This window comes from Cynocephalus volans, chromosome 9 (assembly GCF_027409185.1).
Source record: "Cynocephalus volans isolate mCynVol1 chromosome 9, mCynVol1.pri, whole genome shotgun sequence".
Taxonomy (NCBI): domain Eukaryota; kingdom Metazoa; phylum Chordata; class Mammalia; order Dermoptera; family Cynocephalidae; genus Cynocephalus; species Cynocephalus volans.
The window spans coordinates 140,533,508-140,548,420 of NC_084468.1; the positions used below are offsets into that span (position 1 = coordinate 140,533,508).

General features: G+C 33.4%; 2 protein-coding genes across 3 annotated transcripts in view; one reads left to right on the plus strand and one right to left on the minus strand.

The window, feature by feature from the left end:
* ETFDH (electron transfer flavoprotein dehydrogenase) overlaps positions 1 to 11,974 on the plus strand; it is a 33,471-nt gene extending 21,497 nt beyond the window's left edge. For both annotated transcript variants that reach the window (XM_063107373.1, XM_063107372.1), the window contains 7 exons: positions 1,922 to 2,068; positions 3,321 to 3,461; positions 4,580 to 4,723; positions 7,627 to 7,795; positions 9,852 to 10,034; positions 10,276 to 10,497; positions 11,313 to 11,974. In XM_063107373.1, coding sequence (XP_062963443.1) covers positions 1,922 to 2,068; positions 3,321 to 3,461; positions 4,580 to 4,723; positions 7,627 to 7,795; positions 9,852 to 10,034; positions 10,276 to 10,497; positions 11,313 to 11,476 — 1,170 coding nt within the window. In that variant the 3' untranslated portion in view covers positions 11,477 to 11,974. The remainder of the gene's footprint in view (positions 1 to 1,921; positions 2,069 to 3,320; positions 3,462 to 4,579; positions 4,724 to 7,626; positions 7,796 to 9,851; positions 10,035 to 10,275; positions 10,498 to 11,312) is intronic.
* Positions 11,800 to 14,913, minus strand: part of PPID (peptidylprolyl isomerase D) — a 50,165-nt gene continuing 47,051 nt past the window's right edge. Inside the window, exons 9-11 of the mRNA XM_063107375.1 lie at positions 13,660 to 13,746; positions 13,522 to 13,564; positions 11,800 to 12,606 (exon numbers count right to left, since the gene is read on the minus strand). Of these exons, the coding sequence (XP_062963445.1) occupies positions 12,518 to 12,606; positions 13,522 to 13,564; positions 13,660 to 13,746 (219 nt within the window). The 3' untranslated portion in view covers positions 11,800 to 12,517. The remainder of the gene's footprint in view (positions 12,607 to 13,521; positions 13,565 to 13,659; positions 13,747 to 14,913) is intronic.

The following is a 14,913-nucleotide window of genomic DNA, read 5'->3' on the forward strand; positions in this document are numbered from 1 at the left end:
AATAGCACCACTTCTTGGAATCTATGTTACAGGAGCAAGAGCAAGGATGTTTATAACATTTTTATATTTCTACATATATTGGAAACAGGCTGAATAATTGTTATCCATTAGTAGAAGAGCTGAATAATCTATCATATCTCCACCTAGACTATAGCCTAGTCATTAAAGACAAAAACTTGAACTATACGGTAAAAGATTTCCATGAGGTATTATTAAGTGAGAACAGTAAGATAGAAAAAAGTTTGTATTATATCATCTATTTTTGTGAAATAAACCAGGACCCCAAAAAGTTTAAGTGTATATATAAGCATCTCAAAATGTATATTTATATTTTTGCATAAAATGGTATATCATAGGTTGTTAGAGTGGATCACTGAGTGAAGAGCAATAAGAGAAAGACAAGAACAAAATAAAAAGTTTGCATTGAATAAGTTATGTATAGGATATATGTGCATGTGCAATATACATGTATATGCATATTTATGACATGAATAAGTATTTCACAAGAAGAGTACAAGTTACCAATAAACATATGGAAGATGTTCAAACTCTAGTAACCAAAGATATTAAATTAATAATGAAATAATACTTACCATTCCGACAAAATGTTTAGCACCAAGGATATTCATCTAAGCAATGTTTATAATAATAAAACACTGGAAAAACATAAATGTCCAACTATCAGTAATTGGCTGGAAAATTGAGAGAGCTATTTAAGCACTGAAAAGAATGCTTAATTTGATGTATATTGCCTTAGGCAGAACACTTTAAAATATTAATATGAAAGTTATAGAACTATGTCAGTGTAAACCTGTTACTTGTATGAATGTATCTGTGTACACACATAAATGCAAATCCGTGAGTAGAAAAATATTGGAAAAGATATATTTCATAAGCGACTTTCCTGCTTATTCTGTATTCTTTCATTAAGTAACTTTATCTAATACCTATCATGTGCCAGACATAAGTGCAAAATATATAGCAAGAGTAGGAGAGAGAAAGACTTTCATTGTAGCTTTTTCTATGCTAGGAAAAAACATTTCAATTTACAGTATATGTTTAACAATAGGGAGCAAGTAAAATTAAAGTGAAAAAAGCACATAGCTGAAGAGTATGTTTAGTGTGACCTCATTTGTGTTAGAAGGATAGAAATAGGCTCTATATAGTATTTTATTCGTAGAAATTCTCCTGGCATGATTCACAAGAAAGCTATTAAGCGTTTCTTGCTTTAGATGTTAGGATTGGAAAATCAGAAACAGTGGAGAAATGGCCTCTTCACTTTATATTCATTTGCAGAGAATTTTTTTAGCATGTTATATTTATTTGCTTTTTTAACTCTTGCAAACTTAACTATTCAATCAAGTATTTTTAAAGTAAAAAAGAAAATAAATATAACAAAGACACAAGATATATTATAAAATCTAAGTTAAATTCTGCTTATAACAGTACCTTAGTTTTATTTCTAATAATACCAGTTAAGTATTCCTTATCCAAAATGCTTGGGACCAGAAATGTTTCAGATTTCAGATTCTTTTTTGGATTTTGAAATATTTGCATATACATAATTAGATATCTTAAGTATGGGACCCAAATCTAAACACAAAATTCATTTATGTTTCATACATACCTTATGCATGTAAACTGAAGGTAATTTTATACAGTATCTTTAACAATTTTGTGCCTGAAACACGAAGTCAAGTGTGGAACATTCCACTTGTGGTGTCATGTTGGCACCCCAAAAAACTCAGATTTTGAAGCATTTTGGATTTCGGATTTTCACTTGAGGGACGCTCAACCTATGTATTCGTATATTTGTACTGACTCTTCTGTACCTGAATCATAGTTCAATTTAAAACTGACTGGAATGTGAACATACTTTAAATTGTCAAGTGCTGCCATTTAACACGTTTTTGCTTTTTAGACAACATTTGAGAGAGGACTAGAACTACATGCCAAAGTCACAATATTTGCAGAGGGTTGCCATGGACATCTAGCAAAACAACTATATAAGAAGTTTGATCTGAGGGCCAATTGTGAGCCCCAAACCTATGGTATTGGACTGAAGGAGGTATCCTGGTTTGTTTTTGCAATTTTAATTTTGAAAGATGGAACTTAAATTCATTTGTTATTATCATGTAGTTTATAATATTAATTTAATTTTACAGTTGCGTTTTTTTCATTGACTTGAAGTGTTCATTATGACTAAAAATATTTGGGATATTTTTCAAGGGGCTAGAAATATTACTGATCAAATTCCATAATTGCCTAAATTGTTTCTACAGGTTAGAATTGTTTTATCAAATGCTGCTTGAAATGAGTCTTCAGCTTAAAAATATTTGAACCTTGATTTTTTTTTTTATTTTAATGTCATCTGCTCTAGTAGGATGGGACCTATTATCCACATGCTGTTTGTAGGACAACCACATCCTACAACAAATTATTTATTCAAAATTGTAATGTGAGGATAATTTGGTTTATGAAATACACTTTACCATAGTATATTGATCTGCAGTCTAAAATTTAATTACGTTAAGTGTTGTATATTTTCTCAATTTACTCATTCTCTAGTCTATTTTTCCAAATCCTAGGCTTATTAAAATTGTAAAATTTTCATTATTTTTTTAAAACAATTATTACTGCATTATTTTGTTTAAATTTTTATATTACATCTCAGAAAGGTTCAAATTCTATATATAGTTAGATTCATTATATTGTGAATAAGGGCTTAACTGTTTTGTTAGATTGTACTTAATATTATCATCTAATTTTTAGATAATATTTCAGATGGAAATTGTTGTTTCAAATTTAAAACTTACCAGTCAGAAAATAAAACAGTTTGCTTCATTTGAGGTGGGGTGGGGGGCAGGAAGGAGTAAACTGTTTTATTGAGGAAAACATATGTATCATAAAATAACAGACCTTAAGTGTAGAGTTCCATTAATTTTTACACAGTGAACACACCCTTGTAACCACTGCCCAGATGCCCAGATTCAGATATAGAACATTACCAGCATTCCAGAAGTTTCCCTTATCTTTTCAGGGGTGTTTCCTATAGTTGCATTTTAGTCTTACAAATTTGAGAATCTAATTAATGTCTTAAAGAGTTCATAACTTTTCCTACCTGTTTCTTTACTCCGATTCATTATGCTGCACTTTGATAAAATTTTCTTTGATTTTTGAAGTAATTTTTGTGTGTTTCTCATATTATAGTTTTTCACTTGTAATTTTCATAAGTCATAAAACCTGGCAAGTTTTATGCATTGTGGTGATATAAAAACACTTAAACGTTGTTGTGACTTATTTTTTTGTTTATTTTTTAGTTATGGATTATTGATGAAAAGAAGTGGAAACCTGGGAGAGTAGATCACACTGTTGGTTGGCCCTTGGACAGACATACTTATGGAGGCTCTTTCCTCTATCACTTGAATGAAGGTGAACCCCTAGTAGCTCTTGGTTTGGTGGTAAGTTATATCCTTGTTATGGAAAATTCTACTGTTAGAGTTATAGGATCATCAGTGTTATAAAATGAGAAATTTGAATCTGGAGAATGTAAAATGCTTTTCATTTAAAGCTTACTTTCTAATTTTATCAATAAGTCAATTCTTATGGCTGTTATAGACAGTCTACTTAAACACATATAGCTATGGTAATAGTAGCTACTACATTCTCGGCACTGTGCTAGATGCTTTACTGAGATTTATAAGTAAATCTCAGTCCTATTAAATAGGTATATCCTTATTTTACTGATGAGAAAAGTGATGTCCACACAAGTTAAACAACTTTCCCATATACATACATTAAATGTCAGAGGCAAGATTCATGTCTGAACCTGTCTGTCTTCAAGCCTATTTTTCCACTATGGCATGCTGTCATTGGAAGTGAACTCAGCACTGGGTTTGAACATATAACTTTTTTAAAACACAAGCAGTTTTTCTTTTTTTGGCCACCTGCATCTTTGCAGTAAATTATGTCTTAAACATTACAAAGAATGGAAAAATAACATAAAAGAGTTTTTGTACCTTGTTATTGGTGGCAGATTAGACACTAATCAATTTATCACCTTTGGGTAGTTATTCCAGTGACTTAACCATACCTTTTTCCTTCCATAAGTTATTTACAGCTCCTTTTGTAGAGACATAATCTAAGACATTTTCCTACAGGTATTTTTCTAATTTAGACTTTGATTTCCAGAGCACAGTGATTTGTTAATACGTTCTAAATTTTTTAAGTTTTGCAGATTATAGACGTGTGGTATCCTTTTGTTTACCCTTTCTTTTCCAAACAGATTTTATACAATTATTTATTTAAATTTGCATTATTGCATATATTTCTCTATATACATTGAGTACGAGAAATTTAACATGTTTTCTGATATTGTTCACATTTTAGCTTGATTTAGTTTGAAATAAAAATACTTAATTATATCCTCAAAGTATTTTTATGAAATTGGTTAAACCTGAAATGTACAACTTAAGAATTATTTGGTCTGTAGATGTAATACTTTAAATAAATATCTATTGTAATCATAAAAAAAATCTAATTGTATAAATATATCAAATTTAAATATAAAAATATTAAGGTTGGTCTCGACTATCAAAATCCATACATGAGTCCATTTAGAGAGTTCCAGAGGTGGAAACACCATCCCAGCATTCAGCCAACATTGGAAGGTGGAAAAAGGATTGCATATGGAGCAAGAGCTCTCAATGAAGGTGGCTTTCAGGTAAATCTTCTAACTTTGTTTTTTAAAGCAAGTCACCAATTTTTAATTCCTTATTTCTGTATTATAAATTTAGAATTGAAAATGTGACAAATTCAGATAAAGAATAAAATTATTCATAGGAAGAAAATTTAAGGAATTAAGCAAAGTACCTAGTGTTTATAAAACTATGTCATACAGTAGTTAAATTACACCATGAATTTAGTATTAAGAATATATTGATCTCTAGAGATAAATTCATGGGCTTTTTGTTTGTTGGCTTGTTTTTAAGCAGATAGTAAAAGCTATGTGAAAATAAAGGTATTTTCCTTTAGTCCTTAACTGCCAGGAAACTCAAACACACATTCAGTTTTCGGCAAACATAATTAATTCATCCCAACTACCTAGTAACATCCATGCCTTTTAAGAGGCCTCTGTTAAGCTTTTACCCTTAATTATTATCCTATTTTAGTATATATTCAAAATAAATCTTATCAAAAGTAGTTAATATATTCTGTATGTATTAATTTAACAATGAAGACCTAAATAGCTAACTGTGATAAAAGCTGTTAGTTCTGTTGTGTGAATAGTATCAGACTGGTAAAATGATCTAAAATCAACTCTAAAACATACCAAATGAATTGGAGCAAGTTACTTAACTTCTTTGGCCTTAAGGGATTATCTGTAAAATAAAAACAATTTCTTCTGTCTAATATTCTAGGAATCTATTCTTTTAAAAAAAAAATCTATTATAAAAGCAATAAATAGATAATAGGAAAATGGGGGGGAGGGGTTGACTTAACCTTAAAAGTAAAGTTCTAAATACTTTATTACTGTAACAATAATAGCTAAATTATAAACATAATCACTAGCATCTTAGACTAACATGGTTCCTAAGTTCTGTTATGGGATTACTTCTCATGAGATTGTTTTTGTTTCTAGAATAGTAATTCATTTGCTAGAAATATTTATTGAATTGCTAACTATATTCAAGCCTAATTAAACTCCTTTGAGTGATGTCCATAATACCTACTGTCAATCTAATTACTCTTTGTAATTTATAGCATAAAGATTTTAGTATATTCAATAGTACATACAGACTTTTATTTAAAAACATCTGCTTTGTGCACATCAACATCTCAGATGATTTGCATATTGGCAGGAAGAGATGATGACACCCCCCACCCCCCACACACACTTTTTACCTGAATTTTCTGACTTAGTCAAAGATTGAAAAACTTATTTCCAGTAAGTTTTTGAAGACCCTAGTAGGCAGTAATTTGGAACATTCAATTTTCTTTTGAGCTAAGAAATATTGTCCTATTTTTTCTGTTTCTTCAGTCTATAACAAAACTCACCTTTCCTGGTGGGTTTCTAATTATTTGCAGCCCTAGTTTAATGAATGTCTCAGAATACAACATTTCTCAGCTCAGCTTTTCCCTGGTCCCTAGTTTCCTAACAAGATGCCCAAGTGCCGGTAACACTGCCCACACAGGACTTAAACACACACACAGTTTCCTTAGGCCATAACATTTTTATTTTTAGGATTTAAGCACTCTTTTGAAAGAACTTGCACTAACAGTCTATGTCTTTTTATTAAACTTTATACTTTTCTGATTCTTAAACATTGTCATCAAGGCCACAGCCTTATTTGAGAAGAGCCTTGTCATTATCCAAGTCCCTGACCATTACCTCTGTTTTTAAGCTGGTAGCATTCCAGAAAGCCTTTGTTGCCATTGTCTCTGTGCGTTTGGTCTGAGAGCCAGTCACAAAGTTATTCTCCACATATACTGTGAAAGGACCTGGCCCCGATCCTTCTCTCCCGTCAGCATTCCTTCTGCCCCCCAGTTTTGCCTCTCACCACTTCTGTCTCACAGTTAGAATTCTGTCAGGGCTGACCAGTTAGCTCAGTTGGTCAGACCAAGGTGAAGGCCAGCTGCAAAAAAGAAAAAAAAATTCTGTCATTGATGTGGCTGTGGCCACAGGGCCTTCACCGTGTCTCTTTTGCAGTTGATGGCAATAGTTTTCCTGTTTGCCCTCTCTCCTCTGAGTCTCTCTTAGCACCATCAGCCAAACTTTTACCACTCCATCACGTTCTCAACAAAGACCATGGCTTACTTGAAGAAGCCCTTAGAGAAGAAAAAATACAGAACAAGGGAAGTACAACTCTGCATTGGCTCTCTCTTTTTTCCCTTTTCAAACTATAAAGTACATTTTCCCATGCAAACACTCTGTGGTTCAACTACTACATTGTGGGCTATACAGACTTTTAATAACTAAACCAAAAAATATCACGACCCTTTTTTTACACGGTTTTTTATCAGAAACATATACTGAGGTCCAAACAACTGTCTTAAAATTTATTTTGGAAATTCACCTTATTTTTAAGTTAATCAAAATATATTATTTAGGATAGTAGCTAGTTGTAGTGATGCCATGATAAGATTGCAGGTTTCCATCCCTAGATATCAAACTAAAATAAAAAAGGGTATATAGTATCCTTTGTAAATCATGTATTACCCAGAATGCATGTAGAAGTAAATCACAATTTAGAAAACAGTTATTCAGGTTTAGAGAATATTTTTAACTATGGCATGAATATGTATAAATAAATACATTTAAAATATTCTGATGCTTCAATCTTAAATCTGTCCCAGTGGAGGTTAGTCTAGGGAAAAGGAAAAACCCTAACAGAAAAATAGCAATAGTCCTAATCCTCACTATTCCTAATCCTCTCCCCCGCAACCAAGGGGGAGGAAAAAGAAAACTGTCCTTGCTGTCTTTTCCTTTGCTGTGTTCATTTTCATGTATTCATTTTTCAACCTTTCCCTACAGCTCTAGAAGACTTTAATAGGCTGTGATTTGGAGTATTCGGTTTTGCTTGTTTAATTTGAGCTAACAAATGTATTCTGAATCTTTCTTTTCAGTCTATACCAAAACTCACCTTTCCTGGTGGTTTACTAATTGGTTGTAGTCCCGGTTTCATGAATGTTCCCAAAATCAAAGGTACCCACACAGCGATGAAAAGTGGAATTGTGGCAGCAGAGTCTATTTTTAATCAACTAACCAGTGAAAATCTCCAATCAAAGACAATAGGTAAGAAATTTCTGTTTAAGGTATGGGAAAGAAAATTGTCAGGTTATGCCTATTCCAGTTGCATCTGTCCCTTTATACAAAGTATTAAGATGTGTGCTGCACAAAGAAAACTATATGACCTATTCTCAATTATTACAGTCTGAATCTTACAGCAGTGTTCTTTTTCTTCACATCAAAAGTACCAGTGGTGTCCCACCTACCCAGACACTATTTCAAATTCAGCAGTACTGTACTTACATTGCATACATGTAATATACACAGTAAGATACTTTACAAATACTGAAGTATCTTTAGGTTGAAATACAACAGCTTTGCAGAAGGCAGAATCAGTACCATGTTTTAGCAAGCTTTGCAAGCACAGGCATATGACCCTTCTGCTGTGGTAAAAAGGAATAGCCAGCAGTTATACCTCAGTAAACTCTTAATCTAAAACAACACTCTAGTGTTTCTCACTTTTTCTTGAAGCCAAAGTTTCCCCACCCCTCTAACTTCATCTCTTGTTACACTTCATTCTAGCCACACCAGCTTCTCTCCAGTGCCTGGAACATGCCAAGCATGCTCCCATCTCATGGTCTTTGATCATGGCTACCTCCTTTACTCTCTGCCTTTGTTCAGATATTATTCTTGTGGTGGTGGTATCTTGACCATAGCAATTAATTTGCAACACACATAGCACTCCCAATCCCCCCGTACTGTTTTTTCTATAGCATTTTCCACCTTTCGGCGTACTATATAATTTATCAACTTTGTCTGTCTCCTGAGAGAGCAGGGACTTTGTTCACTATGAATCCTGAACACCTAGGGCATAGTACCAACACAATAGATATTTGGCAAATAAGCCTTATTGCTTAGAATACCAGATAAGAAATGTTCCACTAGCTAGAAGTATGCAATCTGGTTATGCCTTCAAATGTCATCATAAGAATGGAGGCCCAGCACATAGGAGTGGAAGGAGATACGGTAGAACACAGAAGAGGCAAAAGGGTGCTTCACAGAAATCAGAACGGGCAAGATGGAGTGCAGTGGTTGGGTAGAACTTTTTCTGATTTTCTTGTCATTCCTTATTGGACCACCAGCCAGACTTTAACTGTATCATGTACATATAGTACCACACACAGATAGTATGGGACCCAGTATATCACCAGACTAGATTAAAGATTAATGCCTGAAGGAAAGAGACTGGAACCAGAACAGGAGACAGTAACTGGAAAATAGTCACTATGGGGTTAATAAAAGGCAGTAAGAAGAACCAATGTGTCCCCTTAAATATTAAATGCATGTACCAAGTTTTGGGTATAGTTATGATTTCCTAAGTTTACCGTAACAAAGTACCACAAACTAGGTAGCTTAAAACAATGGAATTTTATGGAAGCCAGAAATCAAGGTTTTGGCAGGACCATACTCTGTTAAGTCTTTATAGATGAATCCTTTCTTGCCTTTCCCAGCTTCTGATAATCCTAGGCATTCCTTAGCTTGTGGAAATACAACTCCAATCTCTGCCCGCATCTTCATCTGGCTGTCTTCTGTGTGTGTGTCTCTACTTATAAGGACAGTAGTCATATTGGATTAAGGATCCATTCTACTCCAGTAAATCTCATCCTAACTAATTACATTTACAACTACCCTATTATAAGGTCACAGGTTGAGGTACTGGGGATTGGAACGTCAAAATATATTTCTGCGGTGACACATTTCAACCCATAACAGGTAGAAGTAGTTTCAATGATAAATTCTAACATTTTCTCTTTTATAGGTAGCATGAACTTAAGCTTCCTTCTCAGTTACACTGAATTTTGAAGCTAATTTTCCATGCTACCATTATAAGAAATCAAATGCTTTACTGCTTATTAGCAAACAATATGTTATCAAATGGTTATTTTTTTGGAAGATGCAACATTTATACATGAAAGATTCTTCAGTGTGGACACATACATGACCACCTGTTTAAAAAATTACATAAGATTCACTCATTTCAGTAGCAAAATGCCTTGACAATATAGTATTTGATGTGCCTTAAGCTGTTTTCACACTTAACATTTCATGTTTTTAATAAAAGGAATCCACGTAACTGAATATGAAGACAATTTGAAGAAATCATGGGTATGGAAAGAGCTATATGCTGTGAGAAATATAAGACCATCCTGCCATGGAATATTGGGTGTATATGGAGGGATGATTTACACTGGAATATTTTACTGGATATTTAGAGGAATGGAGCCATGGACTCTAAAACATAAAGGTAATTCAAGCATATTTGAGAGAATGAATGTTATAATCACTTAAAATACATGTATGGGATCCATTTAGAGTTTTATACTTGCTTTATTAGAGAAATTATAAATTCATTGTTTTTGAAAGAACTGTGTATTGCTATAAGGCTAAAGTCATATTCCTTTGGTGTAATATTTTCAAATTTTTAAAGATATGCTTAAGAAAATACTTTAAAATTATTTTATTGAACATCTTCCTCAAAACTGAAGGTTCTGATTCTGATCAGCTTAAGCCAGCCAAGGATTGCACACCTATTGACTATCCAAAACCCGATGGGCAGATCAGTTTTGACCTCTTATCATCTGTGGCTCTAAGTGGTACTAATCATGAACATGACCAGCCAGCACATTTAACCTTAAAGGATGACAGTATACCTGTAAATAGAAATCTGTCGATATATGACGGGCCTGAGCAGCGATTCTGCCCTGCAGGTCAGTAATTCCATCCATTCCTAAATATTAATACAGATATTTGCTTTAAACATTTCAGAAGTATGATTCCATTATTTTAAGGAATTATTTCTATGTCTCCTTCCAGTGCTTGAAAATTGTTGTAAATGACTCCTACTTTCAGCTTTCTTTAGGAAACTCATACTCTAACTAGCAATGTCAAAATAAAAATAGGGAATTTTTAAGCCTAGTTCAAATGGCATTTCTCCAAAACAGTCTTTCCTTGTCTACCCTCAGACTCCAGGATAAGGTTAGGGAACACAAAAGAATACCTGTCTTTGCATGATCATGTGACTTTTTAAACTCATTTCTGTAATGGCAGCTTGTGTGTGTGCTTGCATGCACACACTTAAAATAGTAGGTTATAGCCACATTCAGTTCAAGCAATGATCCCAAACTTTAAATTCACCATTAATACTATATATTTTAGTGCTGAGCTTTCAACTAAAATTACAGAAGTAGGAACTGGAGGTCAAATGAGGGGGTAAAGACTGGATCTAACTTGTTTTTTCAGCTATATCAGATATATGGAACTCAAACACTGCTAAGTGTTAAGTACCCTTTTTAGTAAGACTAGCAACCCAAAACTGGTATACTTCCACCTTTATTATGTACAAATAATTTATTCTAATAGCAGTAGCACACGCCAAGATCCTTATATTCTCTACAGGTAAACATTTAGAAAACCACCTTATAGGTTTCTAAAGCTGCTGTTTCTACTTTCAGTTTCTACTTTTGAATTTAAGAATTTACTTACAAAGTTAGGTACTTCAATATTATTTATTTTTACTTCACAGGAGTTTATGAATTTGTACCTTTGGAACAAGGTGATGGATTTAGGTTACAGATAAATGCTCAGAACTGTGTGCATTGTAAAACATGTGACATCAAAGATCCAAGTCAGAATATTAACTGGGTGGTACCTGAAGGTGGAGGAGGACCTGCTTACAATGGAATGTAAACTGCAGCTGATTTCATTTACAGGCAGATTTGATAGCTAGTTTCTTTAAAATGTATAGCAAGCTAACTTTAAAATGTTTAAAGCTTAACAAATGTCAAAATATCTTACATTGGCTGGCCGGTTAGCTCAGTTGGTTAGAGCACAACCTTGTAATACCAAGGTCACGGGTTCAGATTCCCAAACTGGCCAGCCGCCAAAAAAATATGTATATATATCTTACATCATATTATTGATCAGAATGTTCACAAAATACTCATCAGTGCAACAAAAATTTTATATCTAATATTGTCCCACAAAAAATTACGAATATTCCTCTTAAATAAAACTATACATTATGTTGCATCTACTTAGCTCTTCAAAGATTCAGTCCCAACAGCAAAATGCACTGTTGGACTTTACAATTGACTTTCCAAATTTAAGTCTTTGAGTCTAAAAATGAATGTTCTAGACCAGGGGTCAGCATCCCACTCAAATGAATAAAGTTTTATTGAAATAAAACAGTGCCCATTGGTTATGCAATGTCTAAGGCGAATTTCAAGTTATAACTGCAGAGGTGAGTAGTTGTGACAGACTATGTGGTCCACGGGTCCACAAAGCCTAAAACTTTTACTATCTGGCCTTTTGCAGAAAGTTTGCCAACCCCTAAACAGGTATATACATGTATGTATTATCTGTAAGTATAAACACAAGCACAAACCAACCACAAATACATCAAAACATTGAGAGGAACAAAATAAATATACAAATTTAAGCTTTCATCTATTTATTCAACAAGATATGTCTTTAGGACTTTAAAAATAGGATGGACACTATTCTTTGGGAACAATGCAGATAGCCATTTAAAAAAAAAAAAAAATCAACCTCACTGTATTTTGTAACACTTTTATTAAGAGCAAACCCACATCAGCATTCCTAAACTTTATAAACAATGGGGTACTGATGTGTCAAAGGAAACACATTACGGATCATGTATAAGAGACAATTACATTTTCTTATTGCCTTTATACAATCAATGCATAATATTTAAGCAAAATTGAATCATTATGCAAACATTTTTGCATATACTGCCTTCTCTTTATCTTTCTGTGCCTTTATCTTTTGTTTGACTTTCAGCAATTCCGCCTGGATAGCTGCAAAATAAATATGAAATATGAGTTATTTCTCAAAACATCCAAAAAATTAGTGACCAACACATAGTTTTAATGATAGTTAACTCCTCCTGATAAAACTTTCCTTCTCCATAAAATAACTGAGCCCTATTAACAGAAAATTCTACTCTTTTAAGAAAGAGCAATCACACAAACACAAAAATCACGAAGCATAACTTGAGAAAACTCAACTGAGAGAACTCAATTATATAAAAGAGTTGCCTTCTCCCTCACCATTAGAGAGGGCAGTAAATGCCTCCCTTGTTTTATTTTAGCAGTAAGAAACCAAAGATAATTTTTAAGTATCTAGATCTAGTGTCACTATGCACAGTTGGCTTATTTAAAAAACAAAAGGGCTGGCCAGTTAGCTCAGTTGGTTAGAGAACGGTGCTGATAACACCATGGTCCAGGGTTCAATCCCTATACCAGCCAGCCACCAAGAAAAAAAAGAGAAAAGAAAAAAGCTTATTTTTGAAATAGCCTTCCTGAAATATATCCAGTAGCTAGAATACTAGGTTATGGCCACATTCAGCACAAGGAATGATCCCAAACGTTAAATTTGGCATGAATACTGTATTTTTTAGTACTGCGCTTTCAACCAGAATTGCAGTAATAGGAACCAGGCTTATAGATATATAAATGATATATAGATATATAAATGATATATAGAACAAACAGTAATCAGACACATGAAAAACTAACACACTCTTGAGAGGGACTAGAATGTAAGCTCTTTGAGGGCAGGTGTTCACTGCTATATGATCAATGCCTGACCTACTGACAGGCATGCTGTAACATTTGTTGAACAAATAATATCTGGCAAAGTGTACAATGGTTCATGAGGATAAATTTTTAGAGGACAAAATGAACTGTCACTGCAAAAGCCTTCCAACTCACCTTTATCTTCTGGTGCTATCTCCTGAGCTTTCTTAAGATCAGCCTTTAATTGAAAAAAACGTTTAAGAAAAATTAGGTATATGTTTTATAAAGGTGATTGTCTATTTTAAAAAATTAAACATTTGGAACAAAATTTACCAATGCTTGATCATATTCTTTTAATCCTTGCCATCCTTGAGCTCTGCGGTACAGTGCTTTGGTATTTGATGGGTCTATTTCAAGAGCCTATAAAAAAATTATAAAATACTTATATCTAAGTATTAAGTATTAACGTATGTGCGAGATCTCAACTTACTGCCTGTCAGCTGCAATTCTACCCTTCACTGCTCAGTGATAATTGAGCTGGAACCTGTAAATAGCTGTCCTCTGAGAGCTGGCACAATTTTAAGTTTTATTAATAGAGGGCACTGAATGGACATGGAAGAGAAAGATGTTTCTTTTCCAGGTTCCAGTGTGCTCCTCAGCACTGCAGTTCCCATCTCCTGATTGGGCCCTAATATATATATTAGAGAAACCATTTTGAATAAAAATATGCATACACTATTTTACTTGAAATCTAGGTTTTTTAGAAACATGAATAACTTTTAACACATCTCTCCCCTGAAACAAACATTTTTTAAATAATATATATTTTTTACATAACATCTTTTAAAGGCCAATATTCAGATTTTTACTGAAGAGGGTGTATTATCTGTCTTACAAAAGTCATAAAGATCCAGAGTTTAAAAAAAAAAAACAACTCATTTTTTCCTCTGCCATATGCTCCCTTTTAAATATGAGCATATTCTTATCCCTTATTCTACCTACCCTAGCAAATTGGGATCTCATTTTAGTTCTACTTGCTCTGAGCATAGCTAATCTATGTACATAGCTTAATGTGCAAAGTACACAAAATGTTTAGTTTGGACAATTTCTCAAACTACAGAAAAGGGAAAAGAGTCATAATTGCTCTATTATACTGTCCTTCCTAGCTTTCTCAGTATACCTTGATAACCCTCACATAGATGACCTTTCTGTGTGTTCCAATAGTACCCATTTTCCCTATACAAATCTTTTCTCTTTTAATATGTTTTTTTAATTTAATCATAATTGATTACATATATTTTGGGGTTCAATGTTGACGTATGTTGATCAAATCAATATTACTAATATTGTAATATATATTACAAATCATACTTATTCTTTATGCCTCTTACCCAATCTCTTCCCACCCCACTCTCCCTCCCACCTCTGATAACCCTAGATTTCTTCTCTCCTTCTGAAAGAGTAACGGTTACTCTGTTGATTTGTTGCCTAAGTGATCTGTCCAGTACTGAGAGAGGTGTGTAAAGGTCCCCCACAATTATCATAGAGCAGATGCTGCTTCTATCACTCTGGAATGGGCTTTATGGA